The sequence below is a fragment of the Heteronotia binoei genome, chromosome 21, assembly GCF_032191835.1.
Source record: "Heteronotia binoei isolate CCM8104 ecotype False Entrance Well chromosome 21, APGP_CSIRO_Hbin_v1, whole genome shotgun sequence".
NCBI classification, from domain to species: domain Eukaryota; kingdom Metazoa; phylum Chordata; class Lepidosauria; order Squamata; family Gekkonidae; genus Heteronotia; species Heteronotia binoei.
Window position 1 is genome coordinate 29,790,779 of NC_083243.1, and position 21,674 is coordinate 29,812,452.

The following is a 21,674-nucleotide window of genomic DNA, read 5'->3' on the forward strand; positions in this document are numbered from 1 at the left end:
ACACAAACACACCTTCATAATGAGGACTATTTTCCTACTTTCATATATCTGACTCAGAAGATCTGCTTGTGTTATCATGGTCTCCCAGATCCACCACCAAAGTCTCCAGGCATTTTCCAACACAGACCTGGCCACCCTAGGTCATCAACCCCAACAATGTATATTCCTTTTGTTTCTCCATTGTAAGTTGTTGGTTGCCAGTGAGGGGGGGAAAGTAAATCACTGCATTTGGATATGTTGTTGGGCTAGGGTTGCCAGGCCCAGATTGGGAAACACCTGGGGATTTGGGGGGAGGAGCCTGAGGAAAGTGGGGTTTGGGGAGGGGGGACTTTACTGGGGTATAAAGAGTCCACCTCCCAGAGTAGCCATTTTCTCCAGGGGAACCAATCTCTGTTGCCTGGATATCAGTTGTAATAGCAGGAGATCTCCAGCCTCCATCTGGAGGGAGGCAAGCCTCCATTAGGCTGAGGGAAAGCTTATCCTAGCCCTGACAGTGGTTGACCTAGCGTTTCTTGACAGAAATCCCACCTGCATGGGGGTAAAAAGTATTTTTATGGGTGAAACAGAGACATGTTAGCTCCCCTACAGAGCCACACAATATACTAGGCTTCCAGCTAAGCACACCCCCACCCATCGCAACAGTAGGCATTCTGCCAGTTTAAAAATAAAATAAAAGCTAAATGGGATTAAAATCGGCAGCACAGCATGCCCAGCTGATAATGTTCTGTCGAAGGCCCTGTGGCAGCCATGGGTGTCCTGTTATCAAAGCTTTCAGCCATGTGACATTGGTCTCAAAGACTTAACCCATCAGTGCCACACAGACACCCCTTGTGTTAACCTTTGTGTTCAAAAGGGGGAGGGGGGAGGTTATTATGAACTGTAACTGCAGACACTGTATACTAGCTCTGGCCACAATAATGAAAACATCTTCCCAAGCTCTTCTGTTGGAAACTTTCAGTTGTCATAACAACCTTGACTGCAGCGGTTCCCATATTGCTACAGGAGATTTCATTTGCTTATGACAGTATTCTCCAGCAAACAAACTCCTTAAAAAAAAATTAAACAGAAGCTCAGTTGGAGGGGGGTGGAAATCCCCTTCTGCTCGAAAGGAGGACAGATCATAATTTCCACAGCAGAACCTGCTAACTGATCTAAGATCTTGGGGTCTCCAGAGCAATTTTTCTGAATCAATTAATCTCTAGGGAGGCAGCTTCCGTTCTCTTCCACCTGCATCCTGAACCTGCAGGTATACATCAGCAAGATTTTGAAAATGGCATTTGGCACATAAAATAAGCTCCAATTAACCTTTGCCAAAAATCTTTACATGCCCTCAAGCCCTAAAGCTAGTAATATATTTACTAGACGCGCCACCCACCGATACATCATTCTAAGACCTCCAAGATACCAAACGACACACACTGAATATCAAGTAGCAATGCAAGGCACTTTTGCTGTGTATCTACAGGTTTCTGGGGCATTCAGTCCATAAGGAAATTTGAGACAACCAGGGCTTTTTTTGGTAGAAAAAGCCCAGCAGGAACTCATTTGGATATTAAGCCAAACCTCCTGGTGCCAAGCCGGCCAGAACTGTGTTCCTGCTCAAAAAACCCTCTGGGAACAACCATTCCAAAAAACCAGTACAAGATCTTTCTAGATGTAAAATAAGAACAAACTGAACTCCCTGAAACCCTGTGAATCTCTATGAAGTTTCAGCAATGTTGCTCAAGACTGTAGGATTTAGCACCTCCGTAGCTGGGAAAGAGACTCTGATACTTTAGGGACAGAAGACAGTTTAATCCAGGGGTGTCAAACATATGGCCTGTGGGGCAGAACTGGCCAGCTGAGGTCTTGAATCTGGCCCATAGGTAGAGTGCCCCCACCACAAATCCCACCCCCCATTAAAGCTTTATTGCCAGTTGCTGTTGGGGTTGGCAGCACAAACAGTAGCTCCACATGATTGGCCTTTTCTGGTGGCTGTGATCAGCTACTTCCTCTTTTGCCATGAAAATCCCACCCCCTCATTCCTTGGGTCAGCCTCCCCCTCATCTTGCTACCGCACATCTGTGTATATGCAAAGCAAAGTTAGAGTCCAGTGGCAACTAACGATCAATAAAGTTTTCTTCAAGGTATCAGCTTTCCTGTGCCTCTCTCTCTCTGTCTGTGTGTGTGTGTTCTGTATGCTGCACTTCTTCTGGGTGCAACTGGGTCAGCCTCCCTTCCCTCTTGTGCACAAAGCGAGCAGTGAGATGGATTAGACTGGAAGTGTATCTCCAGACCAAGTTCACCCAGCACATTTCCTTTTAGACTAGGGGTTTTGAACTTAAGCCTCCCAAACAGTAGGCTCACACTGACCAGTCTACATTGCTGTCTCTCTGTTATTGCACTGCCTCATAGGAGTTGTAGTTATTTTTCTGAGGAAGACTAAAGCTTTGTAGACAAACACTGCGGTTTAGTTTTGTACACTCCCTACTCCAGACAGCATGGGGGCACCAGCAACAAAGAGTGTTAATGTTTTAAGCATTTTTGTATTTTAAGTCACAAATAATATATTTAATTGTGTTTATTTGTGTCCTTTATAAAGTTTATATATTCTGACGTCCATTGTTTCACACAGGAATTTCTTGTAGAAAAAGTCCAGCATGAACTCATTTGCATATTAGGCCACACACACACATCCCGATTCCAAGCCAGCCGAAACTGCATTCCTGTGTGTTCCTGCTCAAAAAAACCCCTGCCTATGAGGGGCTCATGGTGTCCACCCTATTCTCCTTTCAGTAGCAGCCCAACATGTTTCTCTTCCCCTCCACTCCAGGTTTTTAAGTTGGAGTTGGATGTTTTAAATTGTTTTTAAGCATTTGCTTCCAGCTTGAAGACTGCTAACAAGATTTTTTTTTTTTAAGTTGCTAGATGTTTTATGCTCTGAGGTTTTTATTGGCTGGGGTTTTAATGATGTGCGTTATGCTTTTATGATTCTATTTTGTGAGCGTCTCTGAGTAGGTCTGTGAATATGCAGCACATCAATGTTCTGAATAAATACATAAACAAGTCCCCTTGTTGAAAGTCAATTGGTATTGTATTCACAAGTGCAAATGTGATAAAGGAATTAAAATTGGACATGTTTTTCAAACAGAGAGTTACATCCCTGTGCTAGAATTTGAGGGGCTACCCCCACACAATATTTGGCATATGTTATCTTTCTGCAAAAGCCGCACACCAATTTCCCACTAGTCTTATGCCACTCTCACATTCCTCCTCTCTGTGGGACTTCAGTTGAATTTCACACTATCTGCCCTGGGGCTGCAACTAGCTTCGCCTTTTTTGCGCGGCAATCAGAAACCATTTTTTAGAGGATCTTGTTTGCTGTGCGAAAGAGGCGGAGTGAGTTGCAGCCCCGGGGCAGCTAGTGTGATATCCAACAGAAGCCCCACAGAGAAGAGGAGAGTGAGAGCGGCATAAGGCTAGTGGGAAATCGGTCACAGTTTCACCATAAACACTGGACAAATGTAAATTTCTTCATTTGGTGTTCTCATTGTCCCAGACGTGCTTCTCCTGCCTTAAATATTTCCGCATCTACAGATAGTAGGGGCCTGAAGGATTGGAAGACCCCTCAGCGCTGAGAAACAATGCACCCCGCCAGGAGCCGCACCCGATGCAATTGCCGAATATTGGCTAATGGACACGCTGGCTCTGGGTGCAGGAGGGCTCCAGGGAAAGTGAGCAGAAAGGGCAGTGGCTCTCCCTTCCTCACTTGCTTCCTTGCTGCTGTCCAGGAGGGGGCGCCCAATCTGGTGCTCCCCCATAGGGTCACACCCATAGGCAACCACCTAGGGTCGCCTTATGGGCACGCCAGCCCTGCCTGGAGGCTGGCATCTCTGAAAAACTTTATTGAGAAACATTTTAACTCCCATTGTTAGGGGAAAGTATGATATCAACTGAAATGTTTAAAGAAAACACTAAGCCAAGTCTCCCTTGAGAAGCGGCTTCAAGAGAATAGCTTTCCTGCGTTTCCTAAATCGGCACAACTGGGCCCCTCAAAGGCTTTCTTAATCACAATAGAATAATGGTTTAGTTCTCACATTATGTGTGATGATCTCCTGTAGAAAAAGCTGTTTTTGTCTAGAAAGCTAAATCTTTAGAAGTGTCTGCACACATTGTGTGAGGCTTTGGCTTATAAAGAGGATATCCGTTTCTTGGGAGAAAGCAGATTTTGAGCAGTAAAGTATTATTGTAACACTTCAAGGACTGTTGTATTTATCACTGAGGTGGGTTGTTTGTTTTGCATGGACTATTTAACGGTTTAGCAATATATCATCATAACGCATATATTATCATTATTGTAATTATCACCTGGTAAGTGTAAATAAATAAAAGCATCTGTTGGTTGCCCTTTTGCAAGGTCAACAAACCAGTCTGGGGCAACCCTCCAACTGGCCGCAGAAGTGATGTCATCGGGTTGGCACAATGATATAGGATTCACCCTAAACTCCATGGTTTAGCCTTAGAGTGTGGGGCAAATCCGCTGATGCAACGATGCTGCTTCCTGTTTTGCACTGGAAGTGAAATTGCATGTCAGAGCAATGCCAAAGAAATTGTTCTTCCCCACCTATATTTTTTTTCTGTTGGTGTAGGCAGGAGTTTCTCCACTCACAGCAGGTACCTGGCAACCCTAAGCCCTGGAGTCAGGGGTGGAATTCTAGCAGGAGCTCCTTTGCATATTAGGCCACACACCCCTGATATAGCCAATCCTCTAAGAGCTTACAAGGTTCTTTGTTGTAATCTCTTGGAGGATTGGTTAAATCAGGGGTGTTTGGCCTAATATGCAAAAGAGTTCCTGCTAGAATTCTATCCCTGCCTGGAGTTATCAAACTAAAGGTAGCCCTGGACATCTCCCAGAATTACAACTGATCTCCAGACAACCAAAAGCAGTTCCCCTTGCTGAGCTCCCTCCCCAAACTCCACCCTCCTCAGGCACTGTCCCCCAGTATCTAGGAATTTCCCAAACCAAAGTGGACCCTACTTATAAATATATCTTTCTATCTTTACTGGAGGAAATGATAATACACAGAAACTGCAGATATGATCCTGTCCTACCATGGGTGTAATTAGTACTTTTTTGTAGAAAAATCCCAGCAGGAACTCATTTGCATATTAGGTCACACCTCCTGATGTCACCATTGTTTCACACAGGGCTTTTTTGTAGGGAAAAACACCCAACAGGAACTCATTTGCATATTAGGCCACACCCATGACATTAGGCCATCTGGAACTGTGTTCCTGTGCATTCCTGCTAAAAAAAAAAAAAAGCCCGGGGTATAATGTAATGTATGTAAAAAGCTTCCCAAATGGATCAATGAAGACCTAGTTCCCTTTTGACATATGCACAAGCACGCACTAATAATGGGCACTTGCACACACACCAAATAATGCACTTTCATTCCACTTTACAATGTGCTTTGCAACTTTATGTGTTAAGTGGCAAAATTCAATTGCAATCTATTGCTAAAGTGCATCGAAAGTGCATCAGTCAGCACGTGTGAAAGTGCCAAACGTCACTAGAAGAGGACATGATGGAGCATTGACACTTCCCATGTTTTCATCCAGAGATTGCCTCCTGTTCAGTGCACGTTAGATATGCTCCAGAGCACCAAGTAGAAAGGAGGGCTGGATGGAGAAATTGGAAGCATTATGGACTTTCCATAATGTGGTGGTGGACAGTGCCATCAAGTCACAGCTGATTTAAGGCAACCCCAGAGGCAAGAGGCAAAAAGAGGTAGTTTGCTATTGCCTGGCCCTGTGTAGCAATCCTGGACTTCCTTGGTCATCTCCCACCCAAGTACTAGCCAGGGCCGACGGTGCTTAGCTTCTGAGCTCTGCCAAGAACAGGCTAGCCTGGTCTATCCCAGTCAAGTCGCATAATGTACATTTCCATTACCTTTGCATGTGCAAATGAAGAAATAGGCCTTACAGATCCTATAGCAATTCTCTACACTTGAGCACAGCACCATGGCGCACACCATGGCGCATCTTTTTCTATGGTTTGATGGATCCTTATAGATTTACATGAGGTTCCCCCCCCCATGGAACATTAACAAGAGCAGGACATGTCAGATCATAACATGACCTTCAGTATTATCTGATTTTTTGAAAGCCCTGCTTGCATTGCAGCCACCCTGGAGCCTACTTAGCGTGAATTGATTCGCAACGCACTCAATGAGTTCACAGTTCAACAAGCAGGCATAGATCGTACAGTAGTCTAGATCGATGCAAACCCACGTTTCTCGGCACCCTGGAGAAAAAAAAAAAACAACCCAGAAAGAATATGCAAGTGTTATGGATTCAGTTAATTAGCACAACTAATTAAAGCAATGCAAATTCATCATCGATCCAATTTAGGTGGACTTGGGAGTTGCGCATGTGTGTGACTTTGGGGTTGGGAAGTCTGGAAACTGGACCAGACAGCGAGATGCATTTTTGCAAAGCGACCTGCTCTTTTACATGGACGAAAAAGGGGATGACCCGTGCTCTGTGAACAGCTGGTTGCGTGGTGAGGCATAAAACTATGAGACACTGCTCTCCAAAGGGTCTCCATCACCAATCCAGCCAGAGACAGAAGTACATGGGAGACTCTAGAAACAAGCAGGGCCTACAGGGATGGCTGGAGAACAACCATGCCGCAGCGGTGGCTATCTCTTTGGCTCTGAAGGAAGGAGCACCCAGGAGAGGAGGTATTTGGGCATCCTAGCCATGGACAGCTATTCTAAACCCTGCACATCCAGCGAGGACAGTTACGAGCTGCAAAGCAGCCCCGGGTCAGATGTTAAAAGCTTTGTTCAAAGCATGAAGAAGGACGAAGGCTACCAATCCCACCGACTGAAGCACAGTCAGAAAAGGGGGGAGAAAGTCCATCGTTTAGAGCTCTCTTCGCTCTACCCTGAAAGAGCAGCGAACGCTGGCTGGACTCTACAACAGCAAAAGGCAGTGCAGAACAGAAGCAGTTCATCCACCTCTGACCTCAGTGTGGTCAGTCAAGGGTCCTCGAGCTCCTTGTCAGTCGTGGAAGAGAAAATTGAAGCCAAACTCAAGTTCTCTCAGTTCCTTAATGAAGTGACCTTCCGAGTGCTTGACCCCATGAGCCTGCAGGCCTTCCGAGCAGCCAAGTTGAAGAGCAGCCTGGGCTCCAGTGGGAGAAGCCTGGACGATTTGCGTCTGAAGAAGAAGGCCCATGAGGACTGGAAAACGAGCCCTCCGGTCCGAAAACTGGCTCAAGACACGGACCTTGAGAGCTTGAGAAGCGACGACACTGCAGCCAGCACACAGCTGCCCAAGCTCGAGAAATCGTTGTCTTTAGATACTGGGCCCTCGCTCAGGCAACGAGGTAATGACATCTTGCATCAAGTAAGACCAAGCCTATCGGGAGAGACCTTTGTGTCGGAAAGCAATGAAGCGCCTGCGAGAACATCTGCCTCTTTGCCTCGAAGAACTAGCACGGTAAGATGAGGGGATGCTACCTTTTTGACCTTACATTCACCACTTGGGGTTTCAAGTTCTTTACTTAATGGCTGTTTTGGCCTACAGGTCAGCTTACCCTTGTAGGCTATGCGTTCAAATGCCCCATCCCCGGTCCAACAGCCTCTGCAGAAGGACCTCATCCATTAAGGATGTATGTCACAGGAGGTACAAGCAAGCTTCTACTCTATTTTAAAAAAGGATCTAAGGGTCTATTCTACTCTAAAAAAAAATCTAGGGGTCTTAGTGGACCATAAGCTGAACATGAATCAACAGTGTGATGTGGTGGCTAAAAAGGCAAATGCAATTTTGTGCTGTATCAACAGAAGTATAGTGTCCAGATCACGTGATGTGATGGTATCGCTTTACTCTGCTCTGGTAAGACCTCACCTGGAGTATTGTGTTCAGAAGGATATAGACAAGCTGGAAAGGGTCCAGAGGAGGAGGATGAAGATGGTGAGGGGTCTGGAGACCAAGTCGTATGAGGAAAGGTTGAAGGAGGTGGGCATATTTAGCCTGGAGAGGAGGCAGCTGAGAGGTGATATGATCACCATCTCCAGGTACTTGAAGGGCTGTCATATAGAGGATGGTGTGGAATTGTTTTATGTGGCCCCAGAAGGTAGGGGGTTGAAATTTCAATGGGTTGAAATTAAATCAAAAGAGTTTCCGGCTCAACATTAGGAAGAACTTCCTGACTGTTAGAGCGGTTCCTCAGTGGAACAGGCTTCCTCGGGAAGTGGTGGGCTCTCCTTCCTTGGAGAATTTTAGACAGAGACTAGATGGACATCTGACAGCAATGAAGATCCTGTGAATTTAGAGGGAGGTGTTTGTGAGTTTCCTGTATTGTGCAGGGGGTTGGACTAGATGACCCTGGAGGTCTATTCCAACTCTATGATTCTATGATTCTATTCCCATGCTGATGCCTTCGAGCCCAGCACTTACGTCAAGACAACTGTTAATTCACTTTAATGTCAAGGGTAGCCCATCCGTCTAAAAAGGCAACGTTTGCCGCAACAGAGTGCAGAAAATCTCTCTGCTTCTGTTCATTGGCCCTGTTCAGACCTGTGGTCTTTTAATATAAAAATCATCCGTCCGAATCACTGTAATTTTACAGGGAGTCTTTGGTTATTTGTTCCATGTCAGATGGCCTCGGAAAGACGTTTGGGGGGGGGGGAGAGACAATAGCCGCGGAGGTGCCGCAAGCTCCAGTACAGGGCATCACCCTGAATAACAAATGCAAAAGCAAAAAGAAAGTAATTGTGCCACGCTGCCCCTTCACAGCTCAAATGATTCCCATTTTGCTCCACGCATTCAGAAAAATGCAACCTTTAAGCAGGCAGCTGAATCCCATGTGTCAGTTTTAACCACACTTAACACAAACAGGGACTTCTAGGCAAGACACTTTTTATAGCAGGAACTCCTTTGCATATTAGGCCAAACACCCTTAAGGTAGCCAATCCTCCAAGAGTTTACAGGGCTCTTATTCCAGGGCCTACTGTGAGCCCTTGGAGAATTGGCTACATCAGAGGTGTGTGGTCTATTATGCAAAGGAGTTCCTGCTACAAAAAAAGCCTTGCTTCTAGGGCTGCAGGGCAAATCCTAATGGCTGGAACAAAGCTGGCCAAACAGCCAAGCAGCATCCAAGCCATGATCGATCACCAACTATTTGCCTTGAGAGCTGAATGGAACATCCAGGTACTAAGACAATATACCCAGGGCTTTTTTTGTAGAAAAAGTCCAGCAGGAACTTATTTGCATATTACACAACACCCCCAGACATCACCATTGTTTCATAGGGCTTTTTTTGTAGAAAAAGCCCAGTAGGAACTCATTGGCATATTAGGCCACACCCCTGACACCAAGCCAGCCAGAACTGCGTTCCTGTGCATTCCTGCTCAAAAAAAGCCCTGAGTATACTTTTGAGCACCAGATACTGGATACCAGCTAAAGTCCTAGTGTCTGAAAGGGCTTTAGAAGACCAAGACTCTGCTCCAAAATTAGAACATTCTGCTTCAAGCCCTGCTTAGGTGCCCAGAGGCATATGGCTGACCAGTGCAGAAAACTGAGTGTTGGAGCCAGTGGGAAAGTTTGCAGGAGTTGATGGAGCAGAACTTTCTATACTTTCTCCTTCCATGCTGTTGGTTCCAAAATGGTCAGGAGAGTCTTGTAAACCAAACACACTATGTAATGGGATGCTACAGTGATAAGGGGAAATTGAGTAAAACTGTATTCTCCTCCTCCTTCCATTTATGCTAGCCACCAGCAGGAAAACAGGACAATTTTACCAGATTCCAGGGCTTTTTTTGTAGCAGGGCTTTTTTTTGGGGGGGGGGGAGCAGGAACTCCTTTGCAAATTAGGCCATGCACCTGATGTAGCCAATCCTCCAAGAGCATACAGGGCTTTTAGTACTGTAAGCTCCAGGAGGATGACTGTACCAGGGGTGTATGGCCCAATATGCAAAGAAGTTCCTGCTACAGTTACTGCAGCATTCCACTGCAGCATTCCATTAGAGCTTGTTTGGTGTAGTGGTTAAGAGAACGGCAGAACTGGATCTAATCTGGGGGACTGGATCCGATTCCCCATTCCTCTGCATGAAGCCTGCTAGGTGACCTTGGTCAGTCACAGTGCTCTTAGAAGTCTCTCAGTTCCACCTGCCTCACAAGGTGCCTGTTGTGGGGAGAGGAAGGAAAAGGAGATTGTAAGTCACTCTGACACTCTGAGTGAAGGGCGGGCTATAACTCCAATCTTCTCCTCCTCCACCTCTTCTTCTCCTACTCCTCCGCCTCTTCTTCTCCTCCTCATTTTTTTGTGAGGTTTTCCCAACCCTAAGAGAGAGGGTTCGGGACAACTGGCTGGCTGCTAGGGGAAGGAACCAGTGTGTGACACAGGAGACAGAGCGTCAGATAAGGATCCTGGAAGGCCTCTGGAACAGGGACGGGCCACAGTTGTCCTGGAAGAGCATTCCCAGCAATCATGTGCCTTACCACCACTCCTCAGGTATTTCCTGGCCAATCAGATGGCCAGGAAAGGCACCTTGGAAACACCTCACCGGTTTGTTACCACTTAGTATGTGGTAGCTTTTAGAGGTGGCAGAACAACAGGTAAGGACAGGGTGAGGACGGGATGGAATCCAGGTGTGCACATTTGGATGTGCTTTTTGGGCCGGTCTTGAGGCATCCCTGAGGCAGCTTACACTGTCCGTCTGGACCCAGCCTGGCAGTTGTAAAGTTTTTGTCTATGGCGCTAGGCCTTGAAAACTTTGCAAGTCACCATAAGTCAGCTGTGATTCACCATAAGTCAGCTGTGATTTGACGGCACTTTCTGCCACCAATGGCTGCAGCTTTAAAGTTTGTGAGCTGCTTTGAGTCCTGTGATCTAGAGGAAAAGCAGCATATAAATATTTTAAATCAACGAATGGCACAAGTGGCAACCTTAGCAACCCAGGCTAACCTGATCTCACAGAGCCTGGAAGCTAAACAGAGCTGGCCATGGTTAGTTCTGGGATGGACACCACCAAGGAAAACTGGGACTCCTATGCAGAGGCAGGCAAACTACTTCTGCTCATCTCTTGGAGGTTTTAAAACAGAGGCTAGATGGCCATTGACAGCAATGCTGATCCTGTGAATTTAGGGGGAGATGTTTGTGAATGTCCTGCATTGTGCAGGGGGTTGGACTAGATGGTTTTAATAATTTTTAATTGTAATATGTTTTTTAAACTGAAAATGTTAAATTATGGTTTTATATATTGTACTGGTTTAATTGTGTAGATACTGTGAGCCACCCTGAGTCCGCTTGCGGAGAGGGCGGGATATAAATAAAATGTAATAAATAAATAAATAAATAATAGATGACCCTGGGGGGTTCCTTCCAACTCTATGATTCTTGCCTTCAGAACCCCATGAGAGGGAACTTCATGCTGTTACTATGACTGGGTGGTGACTTGAGGCCATGCTTTAGCTTTTAAATGGTACAAGTTGTCATACCCCAGATGCCAGCAATGTATGACTCATCCCAAAACCTTACTGAGCTCAATGCAGTTGCTGCATAGAACTCTGGTAACTATTATTGGTCTGCTTAGGAAGGATTGTACCCTGCAAAATCTCTCTGCCCCATGCCTTCCAAGGCGATTTTCCTAAAAGCAATACAACTAGGGATGTCAATCCCCAGGTGGGAGACTGGGAGAAAACCGTGTTACAAGTGAAAAACTTCCAGCATTAAATCACTGTTACTCACGAGAAGTACTGATTACACATTGCTTATTATTAATAATGCCTAGAAAAATCATTTCACACTCATACATTGAAGAAAGCATACACTGAAAATATGAACACATATATCAATCTACAATAATTCCACGTGTAGTCCTCCTGCACAGGAAAAGCACTTAATACATAAAAATTATAGGAAGGTGCCAGAATTTTCTCATCCAGAAGAACATGTGAATGTGACACGATTCCGGTAAAGTTCATGTTTCGAATGTGATTCTTCATCTGGCAAAAGAAGGTAGTTTTCTGGAACCACAACTCAATTCATAATATGCTTAGGTCAATTTCATTAGGCAACAGTTCTCTATGAGCGGCCAACGACGCAAGCTGAGAGCAATTAATCTGGAACCAGTGCTCTATACTCTATAATGGCAATGTTGCTGATCAGTATACTCAAGGCAGGCACTATCGGTTCTCAATCTTTAGACTGGAATTCTGTGAATTAGGGCACACACCCCTGATGTAAGCTCTTGGAGGATGGGCCACATCAGGGGTGTATGGCCTAATATGCAAAGGAGTTCCTGCTAGAATTCTGCCTCTGCCAATCCATATTAAAACCCCTTGTTCCGCTCTTTATGGGTGAAAGGCACACAGGGAAATCCAGTCACAGAATTCCTGTCTATAGATCGAGAACTGATAGTGCCTGCCTTGAGTAAACTGATCAGTAACATTGCCATTATAGAGTACAGAGCACCGGTTCCAGATTAATTGCTCTCAGTTTGCAGCGTTGGCCGCTCATAGAGAACTGTTGCCTAATGAAATTAATCTAAGCATATTATGAATTGAGCTGTGGTTCCAGAAAACTACTTTCTTTTGTCAGATGAAGAATCGCATTCGAAACACGAACTTTACCGGAATCGTGTCACATTCACATGTTCTTCTGGATAAGAAAATTCTGGCACCTTCCTATAATTTTCATGTATTAAGTGCTTTTCCTGTGCAGGAGGACTACACATGGAATTATTGTAGATTGATATATGTGTTCATATTTTCAGTGTATGCTTTCTTCAAAGTATGAGTGCTAAATGATTTTTCTAGACATTATTAATAATAAGCAATGTGTAATCAGTACTTCTTGTGAGTAATGTGTAATCAGTACTTCTCGTGAGTAACAGTGTTCTAATATTGGAAATTTTTCACTTGTAACACTCTTTTCTCCCAGGCTTCTACTTTATGTGTTCCTTTCCCTTTTTTGCCAATCCCCAGGTGTGGGCAGGGGATCTCCCGATTTGGAGGACCTCCCCCCACTTCAGGGTCATCAGAAAGCAGAGGGAGGGGGGGAATGTCTGCTAGGAACTCCATTATTCCTTATGGAGACTTATTCCCATAGGAAATAATGGAGAATTGATCTGCGGGTATCTGGGGCTCCGGGGGCCCTGTTTTTTTGAGGTAGAGGCAACAAATTTTCAGTTTCGCATCCAGTGCCTCTCTCCAAAATACCCCCCAAGTTTCAAATAGATTGGACCAGGGGGTCCAATTCTATGAGTCCCAAAGGAAGGTGCCCCTATCCTTCGTTATTTCCTATGGAAAGAAGGCATTTAAAAAGGTGTGTGATCCCTTTAAATGTGATGTTCAGAACTTCCTTTGGAGCTCAGTTATGCTTGTCGCACCCTTGCTCCTGTCTCCACCCCCAATGTCTCCTGGCTCCACCCCCAAAGTCCCCAGATATTTCTTGAATTGGACTGGCAACCCTAAATACAACAACATTAAAACAAATCAACAATAACTACCTGCAACATAAAAATCAATTGCATATCATGGCAATCAATAAAATATAGCAAGTCAATTAAATAAAACTAATCACTGAAATGCTCCCCTAACACTCCCAGCGAATTAAAAGCATGAGTGACCAACCAATGTTTATATTAAGTGCCTGGCATTTTCTTATGGGGAAGGCAGTCCAGAGAGGAGGGCTGCGCTAGCCCTGTCACTAGGTAAATTAAGCGATTGCCTAGGGTGCCGGCCTTCTGGGAGCGCCAAATTGGGTCTCCCCCCACATAACTCAGTGATGTTATCACAGTGGGAGATGCCAGAAGTTAGCCTTGCCCAGGGTGCCAGACAATCTAGGGCTAGCCCTAGTGGGCCACTGCAGTGAAGGCCCATCTTCTCAGAAGGTGAGGGCACACAGAGTGAGGTTTTGGAGGAAGCTCTTTGGTGATGGGCAAGTTCACAGGGAAGCAAGCAGCCCTTTATTAACATAATCTAAGAAAAGCCCTGCTGGATCAGACCAGTGGTCCATCTAGTTTAGCATCCTGTCTCACACAGGAGCCAACCACTTCCTCTGGATGACAAAATCTGCCAGCCATGGGGCTGAAAGGCTACAAAATGCAAAGTACGGTAGACGTTCAGTCACGTTTTTACACAGAGCCATAATACTTGCAATATAAGAACAGAGTGACTCATTCGACACAGCAGCCGTGGATGATAATGCTGTCTTTCTAGTCTGAGTCAAAATCCAACAGAGATAACTTTACTAATGTATTCTAGTTCACCAGTTTCATACCGGAGCATCCCTTTTAAACCTTCTGGTGGAGCATGGTGGCTTTATCTCTCCTGGGGAGACCAAAACGTTTTCCAATGAGTTTTGTAACACAGTCATTTGTGTGATTCTCTTTATTTTCTTGCACAAATCAATCAATTTTTATTTGTATCCCGCCCTCCCCGCCGAAGCAGGCTCAGGGCGGCTAACAGCATAATCAATACATTAGTTTACAAGGTATTTGAACATAACTAATTAACACATTAATTAAAATTCTACTAAAACTCTAAAATCAATAAAATCATTAAAATGGATGACCTTCAGCGGCATCTGGATCAAGGCGGCTCGGCGGTGCTGATGTTGTTGGACCTATCGGCAGCGTTCGATATGGTCGACCATCGGCTTCTGGCGCGCCGCCTTGCCGACGCAGGGATTCAGGGGTTGGCCTTGCAATGGTTTTCCTCTTTCCTTGACGGTCGGGGACAAAGGGTGGCGATTGGGGAGGAACTGTCCCGGAGACACACGCTTGATTGCGGGGTGCCTCAAGGGGCGGTGCTCTCCCCGATGTTATTTAACATCTACATGCGCCCCCTTGCCCAGATTGCCCGAAGGTACGGGCTCGGGTGTCATCAATATGCTGATGACACCCAGCTCTATCTGCTTATGGATGGCCGGCCCGCCTGCGCCCCAGAAAATCTGGACCGAGCGTTACAGGCAGTGGCTAGGTGGTTTAGGCTGAGCGGGCTGAAGCTGAATCCGGCGAAGACAGAGGTCCTGTGCCTTGGTCGCTGCGGCCCGGGAAGGGAAATCCCCCTGCCAGTTTTTGACGGCGCGCCACTAACAGCGTCGGGCAGGGTTAAGAGCCTGGGGGTGCTGTTGGAGCCTTCACTGACAATGGAGGCCCAGATAGCAGCCACTGCCAAGTCCGCGTTTTTTCACCTTCGGCGGGCGAAGCAGTTGGCCCCCTTCCTGGAACCTGACGACCTGGCAACAGTGATTCATGCTACGGTCACCTCGAGGTTAGACTACTGTAATGCCCTCTACATGGGGCTACCCTTGTGCCGGACCCGGAAACTGCAGTTGGTGCAGAACGCTGCTGCCCGGCTGTTATTAGGGCTCCCAAGACGGGAGCACATTCGGCCGGGGCTCCGGGATCTGCACTGGCTGCCAGTAATATTCCGAGTCCGGTACAAGGTGTTGGTTATTACCTTTAAAGCCCTATATGGCCTAGGACCTGTCTACCTTAGGGACCGTCTTTCCCCACATGTTCCCCAGAGAGTACTACGCTCGGGTTCACAAAACCTGTTGGTAGTCCCCGGGCCAAAGGAGGCCCGTCTAAAATCCACCAGGGATCGGGCCTTCTCAGTAACGGCACCTTATTGGTGGAACCAGCTGCCGGAGGAGGTGCGGGCCCTGCGGGACCTAGGGCAGTTCCGCAGGGCCTGTAAGACAGCCCTCTTCCGGCAGGCCTATAATACTGACTGACAAGGAAATCTTTTGGATGGAACAAAATACATCTGTAGACCGCCGGTTTTTATCTATCTTGCTTTTATCAATTTATGGTTTTAATTTTACTTGTAAGTGTTTTAAATTGTAGTATTTGAATTATCATGTTGTAAGCCGCCCTGAGACACTTCGGTGCGAAGGGCGGGGTATAAATCCCAATATAAATAAATAAATAAAATATAAATAAAATTAATATACTGGTGCTATTGTATAGGTTTCACTAGCAGTTTCCCTTAATCGGTGAAGGCCAATTGGAACAGGGTGGTCTTGCAGGCCCTGCGGAACTGTTCAAATTCCCGCAGGGCCCGCAGATCCTCCGGAAGCTGGTTCCATAGGCGTGGAGCCATAACAGAGAAAGCCCAATCACGGGTACTCTGAAGCTTTACCTCTCTCGGCCCGCGGATAGTTAGTAAGTTCTTCCCAGCTGACCTCAGCACTCTCTGGGGTTCATATGGGGAGAGACGGTCCCTAAGGTAGGCAGGTCCTCGGCCATATAGAGCTTTAAAGGTAATAACCAGCACTTTGTAACGAATCCAGTATATAACTGGCAGCCAGTGCAGTTCACGCAGCCCCGGCTGTATGTGCTCCCACTTTGGGAGCCCCAACAGTAGTCTAGCAGCCGCGTTCTGCACCAGCTGCAGCTTCCGGGTTTGGCACAAAGGCAGCCCCATGTAGAGGGCATTACAGTAATCCAGTCTCAAGGTGACCGTTGCATGAATCACTGTTGCCAGATCCCGATGCTCTAGGAAGGGAGCCAGCTGCCTTGCCCGCCTCAGATGAAAAAAGGCTGACTTGGCAGTGGCTGCTATCTGGGCCTCCATTGATAATGAAGGCTCCAGTAAAACTCCCAGGCTCCTGACCCGGCACGCCGCTTTCAGCGGCGCCCCGTCGAAGACCGGGAGAGGTATTTCCCCTCCCAGAGTGCCCCGACCCAGGCAAAGGACTTCTGTCTTCGCTGGATTCAATTTCAGCCCGCTCAGCCTTAACCAGGTTGCCACAGCCTGCAGAGCCAGGTCTAAGTTCTTTGGGGCGCAGTCAAGTCGGCCGTCCATTAACAGATGGAGCTGGGTGTCATCCGCATACTGGTGACACCCAAGTCCATACTTCCTGGCGATCTGGGCAAGGGGGCGCATATAGATATTAAATAGCATCGGTGAGAGAATTGCTCCCTGGGGCACCCCACAATTTAGTGTGTGCCTCTGGGACAGCTCGCCCCCGATTGCCACCCTTTGTCCCTGATCCTCGAGGAAGGAGGAGAGCCATTGTAGGGCTGACCCCTTAACCCCAACATCGGTGACCTGTTGGTCCTGAGTAAAGAGTCAAACGTCACTGATAGTAAGGGATGGCCTGCATCCTATTGGATGTGAGTTTCTTCTAGTACAAGCAGGGGTGGAATTCTGGCAGGAGCTCCATTGTGTATTAGGCCACACACCCCTGATGTAGCCAATCAAGAGCTTTCAAAAAAAGAGCTTTGTAAGCTCATGGAGGATTGGCTACATCTGGGGCTTGTGGCCTAATATGCAAAGGAGCTCCTGCTAGGATTCTACCCCTGAGTACAGGGAATGTAACCTCCAAGTGGAAAAAAGCATTTCATTACCTAAATCACATGCATGCAGGGTAAATTGCTGTGTGTAATGCAGAAGAACATGCAAATGAGCTAGAAAGAGAAACAAGCACCGTGGGGGATTTCTTGAGCACACATGTTCTTTTTCTGAATGCAGATCTGCTCTTATGGGCATCAGTCACTCTAAATCATTCAAAACTTGTCACTGTACCATCATTGCTGGACAAATCCTTCCCACTGACCCCCAACTTTTTGTGCATGATGGTTGTATTGAAGTTCTGAAAGTTTCTGTCCTGCCACCAGATATACATTTATAATCCTTAGTACCCACAGGTGGTCACAGAATCACTGCCAGCATCAAAAATATTTAATAAATGCTTTTATTTGTTAAAGTGAGGATGTCCACAAGCATAATCTCAGCACAGCACCAGAATGAGCAAGGGGTACAAAAGAAAAGGGTAAAGTGTGATTCCTCTGTCCCTTCCTCGATACATGTCCTAGCAGATGTTAAATATAAGACAGGCTCCTTAGCTTAGAAAGTTACAGTGTTCTACAGCGTCACCATGACCTTAAAGCATCTTACCTTTGTCATGTTGCTGACCAGTTAGAGGGGCCTATAAGAAGAGAAAGCTGATGCTCTTCATACAGTTGCAAAAATCTGCTATCAGCTTAAGCCAATTTCACCAAACTGGAGAGCCAGTTTGGTGTAGTGGTTAAGTGTGCGGACTCTTATCTGGGAGAACCGGGTTTGATTCCCCACTCCTCCACTTGCACCTGCTGGCATGGCCTTGGGTCAGCCATAGTTCTGGCAGAGGTTGTCCTTGAAAGGGCAGCTGCTGTGAGAGCCCTCTCCAGCCCCACCCACCTCACAGGGTGTCTGTTAAGGGGGAGGAAGGTAAAGGAGATTGTGAGCCGCTCTGAGACTCTTCGAAGTGGAGGGCGGGATATAAATCCAATATCTTCATCTTCAATATCTTTTATCACAGCTGATTCCTTTATGCCATAGGGCAGGGTTGTCAAACATGCAGACCAGGGACTGAATCAGGGCCCCGGAGGGCTCCTATCAGGCCCCCAAGCAACTGGATGTCATCTGCTTCCTTCTCCCTCTTTCTTAATTCCTTCTCCATCACAGCTTGCTTTACGAGGCTTGCACAGGAGCTACAGAAGAAGGGGGGAGGCAGAGCTTGCTTTGCCAGGCTTTCTCCATCACACAGCAGACCTACTGAGCAAAGCCTTTCTTCCTTCTATTGGCTGAGACTCCTCCCCATCCTGGTCCCTGGGGAAGGAAGGAAAGAGCCAGAGCTTCCTTTGCCCAGTTCCCTGGATCCCATGGGAAAAATACAAAGACAGAACCTTTAAGACCAATGAGTGCTAATATTTTAAGCATGTTTATTTTAAGTTTTTTTTTAAAAAAAAATCTTTAATTGTTTTTGTGTCCTTTATAAAGTTTATATCTCTGCTACCTAATCTTAAATAGGTACACACATGGCCCAGCCCAACAAGTTCTCATTTATGTCAGATCCGGCCCTCATAACAAATGAGTTTGACACTCCTGGGGTTTTGGGGAAAGAAAACAACCAATGTTAGAACTGCCCCTAAGTCTGCTGCTAGTACTTAAAGGGTTGTCAAGATCAGATTCAGAATAACAAACAGTATCATTTAGCACTGTCTCTCTCAGTGCCTGCTTGTTCTTCTGTACCCTCTGCATGCAATGAAAGAAGAGAATGAGCAGACTAGTAAAGGCCCATGCCCACAGCAGAATATGCATTAGCCTGCCACTGGAAGAACTAAGTCACATGGAGCCTTTTGTACTTTAGCAAACTAGTAAGAGCCTTTTATTGTAGGAAGTCCCTTTCTAGATAGGATAGAGACAGCATTCTAAACTAACTAGCTAAAGCAGGATGGATGGCGGTACAGAAAAGCATGTGCTGCCTTCATAATGGAAAGGGGGGTAGTGGTGGTGGAAAGCAGGGCTTTTTTGTAGAAAAAGCCCAGCATGAACTCGTTTGCATATTAGGCCACACCCCCTGACATCACCATTGTTTCGCATCAAGGCTTTTTTTGTAGAAAAAGCCCAGCAGGAACGCACTTGCATATTAGGCCACACCTCCTAACACCAAGCCAGCCAGAACTGTATTCCTGTGCGTTCCTGCTCCAAAAAAGCCCCCACGGAAAGTGCAATCAAGTCACAGCTAACTTACGGTGTCCCTGTCTGGTCTTCAAGGCAAGAGGCATTCAGAGGTGGGTTGCCATTGCCTGCCTCTGCATCATGACCCGGGTATTCCTTGGAGGTCTCTCATCCAAATACCAGTCACGGCTGACCCTGCTTAGCTTCCAAGCTCTGACAAGATTGGGCTAGCCTGCGCTATCCAGGTCAGGAAAGCATAAGCTGCCTTCATGATGGCAAGATGGAGAGAAAGAGAGAGAAGGTGGGAACAGGATGGAAGAAAGATTCCCTAAGATCAGGGGTTTTTTGTAGCAGGAACTCCTTTGCATATTAGGCCACTCCCCCCACCCCGATAGAGCCAATCCTTCGTTTACAGGGCTCTTTGTACAGGGCCTACTGTAAGCTCTTGACAGACTGGCTACATCAGGGGTGTGTGTGTGGCCCAATATGCAAAGGAGTTCCTGCTACAAAAAAAGCTCTGCCTAAGAGTAGCAATCATCTACACATCAAAAGGAAAGCATCAGAGCAGCAGAAAGGAAGGGACACCCAGGCCCTGACCCTGAACTGTCATTCTGACGCCCTGGCCTCCCTCTGGTGTCTGAGGCTAAGAGACGCCACAAAATCTTTCATTCCCGACATGCAGAAAGTGAGATATAAAGCAGTTCCCATTTACAGGAGGTGCTCCACACTCCTGTTTTTCATGTGCATAAAATGCTAGATTGTGACCACTGAAGTCTATGTTGCGGGGGCAAAAAGTAATTATACTTTTAGATGAACAGAATGAATCTCTCGCAAACTGGAAGAACAGATAATTATAGAAAAAGGAAGACTTTTTGTACTTGCGAAAGATCCACTTTTGTTTGCATTAGCTTTCTCTCTTTCTCCTGTGACATTCTAGCTATCTTTCATTTAAAAAAAAAAAAACACCCCTTACCTGCATAATCTTCCCATGAGAACGGATTTTTAAATAGCCTTTTCCCATTGATATACTTTCTTCAGTGATCACCCTGTATTTATCATTACTGTGATTTAACATCCTGCTCTATCTCGGTACAGATGTCAAATATTTCAGACGCAGAAGGAGCAGAGCTGGTGATGAATTTCAAGGGACACGTAGCGAAATCCATTGTCATAATAAATAACTTCCAGACGTATGCACCATTTGAATGAAGATTTAAATATGCTAACTCCTGAGTCCAAAGCGAATTGAACTTTTAAAAAGTTTGCAGTTAACATTTTCAAACCCCAGGAATAATCTGTGGATTTTATGTCTCACTCCTCTCAGAAACTCATACAGAGATCAGGGCTTTTTTTGTAGCAGGAACTCCTTTGCATATCAGGCCACACACCCCTGATGTAGCCAATCCTCCAAGAGTTTACAGTAGGCCCCATAATAAGAGCCCTATAAGTTCTTGGAGGATTGGCTACATACAGACCTCAGATTCAGCAGGAGCTCACAGGAGCACAGCTCCTGAACCTTTCTGAGCGTTTCCCCTCTTCCTCCCCACCTACCTTGTCCATTGAATAGTAGGTGCAGCTGCATAACAATCCCTGGATTAGGAGAGCAGCCAGCCAGCCAGCCACCAGGAGCTTTGCCACACCCCCAGCAGCCCACATTAATCCCAGGAGAACTGCCAGCAGCCCTCATTAACCTCTGGAGAAGCCTGCACCACCTCCACTTCTTACGTGATTTTGGGCAGCGGGTGGCTTGCTGGCCTTTTGACTGGGCGGTGGGGAGCCCAGGTGAGTGAGGCTTGCTTGGGCTCGCTGGATCTCTAGCCAGCCCAATCAGGCCTCGCACGTCTGGGGCTCTCCTTTCCTGCTTTTGGCTGGGGAGGGCAGCATATGCTAATGAGTTATGCTGATGAGCTCCACCACCTATTTTTCTACAAAACAACCCCTGGCTACATGAGAGGGATATGGCCTAATATGCAAAGGAGTTCCTGCTACAAAAAAAGTCCTGTTCTGAGTAATAAGCTTTTCATTAATTCCTGCTACGTAACCCAAATCCACAGCTACAGTTTCTCCCTTTATTATGGGATGGATCTGTGCTAGGCCTGAATTAACACACAAGAGTTGTAAGAGGAACACATTTTGGGGAGTTTGTAAGAAGGCTCTTGTGCATATGAAACATACCTGAAGCATCTTGGTATTTTGAAGACTACAGATGTTCATTTGGAGTACTG

General features: G+C 46.3%; 1 protein-coding gene across 3 annotated transcripts in view; it reads left to right on the forward strand.

Moving 5' to 3' along the window:
* Nucleotides 1–21,674, forward strand: part of BEGAIN (brain enriched guanylate kinase associated) — a 356,417-nt gene that overhangs the window by 31,058 nt on the left and 303,685 nt on the right. For 2 of the 3 annotated variants that reach the window (XM_060262286.1, XM_060262287.1), the window contains exon 1: nt 6,636–7,488. The exons of the other annotated variant lie outside the window; for it this stretch is intronic. In XM_060262286.1, the coding sequence (XP_060118269.1) occupies nt 6,652–7,488 (837 nt within the window). In that variant the 5' untranslated portion in view covers nt 6,636–6,651. Of the gene's footprint in view, nt 1–6,635; nt 7,489–21,674 lie in introns of those variants that run through there. 3 annotated transcript variants of the gene reach the window in all.